A 4,564-nucleotide genomic window follows, 5' to 3' on the forward strand; every position below is an offset into this window, starting at 1 on the left:
CCCTCCCCTTCCCTCCCCTCCCCTCCATAGAGACAAATTTAGGGAAGACTATTTGCCCCAAGCTGATCTCGAACTCTTCGCTTCAAGCAATCCTCCCACCTCAGCCTCCCAAAGTGGTGGGATTACAGGTGGGAGTCACCATGGCCCAGGAAAGGATTACTGACAGAGAACTTACCCTGCCTGGGGCCAGCACAGCCCGGGCCGTACACATGCCAGCAATCTGTTCAACGTAACCCCTACCAGGCAAGTAGTACCGGACCGAGCAGGGTCTCATCCTAACCTCTCAGAGGGTCCTCCAGAGGGAATAGGAACTGTGACCCTATTTACTAGGCCTTGGGCTTCAGGCCTGCTGGATAGTACCTATGGAAAGTAGGGGAAAGGTCAATGGAAACAAGTCTAGCTCATGCCTGGAACCACTTCAGAATCTGGGAAAGCTGCTGGGTCCCGTGTCCCTGGCTTTGTCCAGCAAGGTCACCTGCAGACAGGGCAGAGTCCCAGAATGGTCTGATCTCCCTGACACTTTGAAGTAGTGCAGCTGATCCCGAGCGGTACTCCAACCTTTGCCCTCATTTCCCCGGTTGCATGGGAAAAGGATGTGTGTGTATAGAGGTAAGGGTGGGAACGTGGTTCCAGTCCTCCTCTACTGCTGCTTTTCCAGAAGCTTCTTTGTTCCCACTCTTTTAAGTTCCCAGGCTGACATTTGGTGGGCTTTTATGGGATGGCTGTGCCCAACGTAGACACATATAGTTGAGCAGGTTAGGATTTGGTACGTGTATGCAGGGAACAATGCAAAAGGAAAATTTTCAGTATCTTTTACTTTTGTTTTTGCTGATCTCCCCCAACTATAATCACGGGGTGAAGTACAGCTGTGGGAAACCCCAGGGGCAGGTCCCCTGTCCCCTTCCTGCCACTCGACACACCTCAGGAGGACTACAAAAGGAAACATATCAATCATCACAAGTTGCTCAATGACTCTGGAATGTTCTGTTTCTATTCCTGTTTCCTTCGCTGCTTCTACTCTTTTTTTCTTTTCTTAGATACAGGTTACTGCTTTGTTGCCCAGGCTGGAGCACAGTGGTGCAATCATAGCTCACTGCAGCCTCAAACTCCAGGGTTCAAGGGATCCTCCTGCCTCAGCCTCCCTAGTAGCTGGGACTACTGAGTGCCACCACACTCAGCTATTTTAAAGATTTTCAAATATTTTTGTTGTAGAGACAGGTTCTCACTTTGAAGCCTAGACTGGTTTCAAACTCCTCGCTTCAAGCAATCCACCTACTTCATCCTTCCAAACTGCTGGGCTTACAGGTTGAGCCATGGCACCTGCCACTGCTTCTATGTAAACACTGACACACCCAAACTAGGCTTTTAAAGTGCTTTCTCTCAATGGAGTCACAGCCTTTCTTCCTTCTGTACAATGGGGTCAGACACATTCAACCTCAGATTGCCAGTCTCTGTCACTGGATGCTACAGGGAATTCAGTCGGCCTGCCCGAGTACAGTTGGGGAATTTTCTGAAGGTTTTTCCATATCCCATCTTACTTTCAAATGCTCAGTAGGGTTGCTATGATAGCATGAAGCAGGCCTCCTTATTCAGTTCCTATTCTGGACACGCAGCTTGCCCGTGACTGTTGCATGTCAAGTGGCTGGAACCAATCAGCTCATCTAAGGCTTCCTCAGAAGCCAATCAGAGCCTTGGAAAGTGACCTCACACAAAGGAGAGCTATGTGGGCGAGAAAGAACCTCTCAGATCTGTGAGTGTCCCTAAGTCACTCCCTTGCTCCCCACCCTCCTTACTTCCTGTTAAACACCACCGCCTACCTCCCTTCCTCCAAAGAAAGGGAGAAAAGCTAACTAAATTCCACAAAGGGAAGAACCAAAAGAGAAATGCAACTCAGCCACACACTGGTTTCTGTAACTGGAGGACAGAATATTTAGGGGGCTCCTGCCACACAGACATAGCTTTCAAAGTGTCATCTCCACGGTCTGGGAGGAGAGGGAGTATGTTGGATAAGTCAGCTCCTCCTCCTTCCTCATACCTGGTTTTCTTGACTTTCCCCACAAAAATAGATGTAATCCCTTTTTTTCCTTTCTTTTTATCTTTTTTTTTTTTTTTTTTAAGATGAGGTTTCACCATTATTGGTCAGGCTGGTCGCGAACTCCTGACCTCAGGTGATCCACCTGCCTCAGCGTCCCAAAGTGCTGGGATTACAGGCATGAACCACCATGCCCAGCTCTTTTTTTCATTTTTATAGCTGTAATCATCCTTTGTAAATAAGGACAAGATCAAGGTCAAGTGTGGCAAAGACAGCGCCTGTGTCCTGTGAACAGACACAATCATGTCCTCGAGGCCCGAGGACCAGAGGCTTAGAAGTCAGCTGGTCTGCTGGGGGCAGAGGCTGTTTCTACAACTTACTTTTCATAGCCCTATAGATGAGGTCTTGAATATTCCCTGGGGGCTGGATTGTGACTCTGTGTCCCCCCATGGGGGGAGGAGGGAAGGGACGAAGGACAAGCAGGCTGTGGCCCTGCACTGTGTCACACTGAACCCTGCTCAGTTAAGTACTCCCTTCGTTCCTCCAGCCCTCCCTCACCAGTCCTCACCCAGGACAGAGAGACAAACACTTTATTTAAAAATATAAAACCAGTCTTACTCCTTCAAACTGCTCCCACCCCTAATGATCTCCACAAAGAGCTATACGAATTGGGTAGGGGTAGAGCCATCTCAGCTCTGACAACCCCAGTTCTTCTTTCAATTCTCCGTTCTCCCTTCATGCAATTGAGATATTTTTCCTTTGCACTTTCCCCAAGATATCAGAGGTGATACAAACGTGGAAGGAGGGGAAGCAGAGAAAATAAACAGTCATCATCCTCCATTCCCATCTCCAGGGACCAGACAGATTATGTGAACTCTGACCAAATGATTTGTTCGTCCAAAAAACCAAATAATGGGGACAGCTACTCTCTGCATCTTCAAGAAACATACGGGGGTCCGAGTCCTTCTTCAGTAGATAGCCTCGTCCATATTGTCATCACTGTCACCCCCAAAGTCCTCTCCATTGTCAAAATATGACATGATGTAATCAGTTTCCTGACATGGAAAAAAAATAAGTAAAAGTCAAGGCTGCTTTTGGCATTCACCTTCCTTCCTGTGTACCAGACCCCTTCCCTCCCCGTCTCATATTCCAGGCCTGAGACATCTGTTCCAGCTGTAGTTTGGAGAAGGGACAGATGAAGTCGAGGGAAGCCCCTACCCGGAGGGGCGCTATCACTGTTGGCATGCCAACCCTCTGAGGGGAGCATCCCTGGTGTCAAGAGTTGAGATCCCCAGAGTTTATGGGGTAAAGGGAGGGGGGCTAAGGTGGAAGGAGTCCCCTTCACCTCTTCGTGTTCTTCCTCATCATACTCTTCTTCTTCCTCCTCTTCCTTCTCTTCTTCTTCTTCCTTCTCCTCATCTTCCTCTGAAGTTACTTCTTCTTCCTTCTTCTCCAGGGTCTCAGGTGGGGATGAATAGGAACAGAAACTCAGATTCAGTTCACAGGAGGGAAAATGGAGGCACATATGGGCCAAGAGAGAGGGAACGGCTCCAGGGCTCAGGAGGGCTCTATGCACACTTCCTCCTCACCTCTAGTTTCTGTATTGTCTCCTCCTTGTCTTCTGAGGTCTTAGGGGGCCTCTTCGGGAGCAGGATCGTAATCCCTGGTGGGGGATCAAAAGGTGAACCATCAGAGAGCAAATTTTGCCAGCTTTTTACCCCATCCTCCTGCAAAGAACATGTCCCTCTGCTGCCCTCATGTGGCCACTATGACGTCTAGCAATAACACTTGGTAGATTGGGTAGTTCCTAGAGGAACTGTGAGGGAATGTGAGACCACAGCAGTCTTGGCTCTCAGGCTGATGGAGGAAACCTCTCTTCTCCCTCCGTTTTCCAGATACACTCACGTTCCTTCTGTAGCTTCCGCACTCGGATCTTTAGCTCCCGGGGTAGACGCCGCCAATCTGGGAATAGCGGGAATGTAAATGTCAATAGGACCCTGGGTGGGGTCTCCAACAAATGATGACTGGTTTTAAAGGCGGTGATGGTTTCCAAGGAGAGGGAGAAAGGGGCTGGGTCCAAGTTGTTCAGAACAAAACTGTGGCTTGGATATCTCCTGAGTAGTGGGAACTGTTGAATAGCTTTTCCAAGTGGAATCTGAGAGTGTTTTGGAACATAATTAAGGCTCAAGCTTGCAGATGCTGAATGAGGGAGTGGGGTGGGGACATGGGGATGATGGCAGTGGCTTGAAGCATCTTCAGCATTTGAAAGAAGGGCAGTCAACGAAAGGGCCCATCACCTACCGGGGTTCCAGTCAATGGCATTGTCAATCGGACCTGACATCTGGTATTTGTCTGAATACCGCTCCACATCTGAGGGGTGGAAGGATCAAAGTTTTATCAGAGACCCAGAACAGTGTTGTCCCTGAGAGTCCAGCCACCTCAATACTCAGCAATTATCTGTCCCCTTACCCCAAACCCAGAGCCCAGGGGGGTCAGCTTCAGTGAGGACCTTATCATTCTTCTTTTTTTTTT

At 48.9% G+C, this 4,564-nt stretch overlaps 1 protein-coding gene and 1 long non-coding RNA gene across 3 annotated transcripts in view; one reads left to right on the forward strand and one right to left on the reverse strand.

Annotated features, from left to right (window-relative positions):
* Positions 1-589: 589 nt before the first annotated feature.
* LOC119468972 lies at positions 590-2,271 on the forward strand. The gene is made up of 3 exons (XR_005197791.1): positions 590-960; positions 1,614-1,750; positions 2,252-2,271. It is a non-coding gene; the product is annotated as an uncharacterized LOC119468972 (long non-coding RNA).
* A 338-nt stretch (positions 2,272-2,609) lies between these two features.
* Positions 2,610-4,564, reverse strand: part of POLR3GL (RNA polymerase III subunit GL) — a 10,007-nt gene continuing 8,052 nt past the window's right edge. For both annotated transcript variants that reach the window (XM_017515167.2, XM_017515168.2), the window contains exons 4-8: positions 4,334-4,402; positions 3,938-3,994; positions 3,622-3,695; positions 3,378-3,491; positions 2,610-3,087 (exon numbers count right to left, since the gene is read on the reverse strand). In XM_017515167.2, coding sequence (XP_017370656.1) covers positions 3,001-3,087; positions 3,378-3,491; positions 3,622-3,695; positions 3,938-3,994; positions 4,334-4,402 — 401 coding nt within the window. In that variant the 3' untranslated portion in view covers positions 2,610-3,000. The remainder of the gene's footprint in view (positions 3,088-3,377; positions 3,492-3,621; positions 3,696-3,937; positions 3,995-4,333; positions 4,403-4,564) is intronic.

The sequence above is a fragment of the Cebus imitator genome, unplaced genomic scaffold (genome assembly GCF_001604975.1).
Source record: "Cebus imitator isolate Cc_AM_T3 unplaced genomic scaffold, Cebus_imitator-1.0 Scaffold543, whole genome shotgun sequence".
In the NCBI taxonomy this organism is placed as follows: Eukaryota; Metazoa; Chordata; class Mammalia; order Primates; family Cebidae; genus Cebus; species Cebus imitator.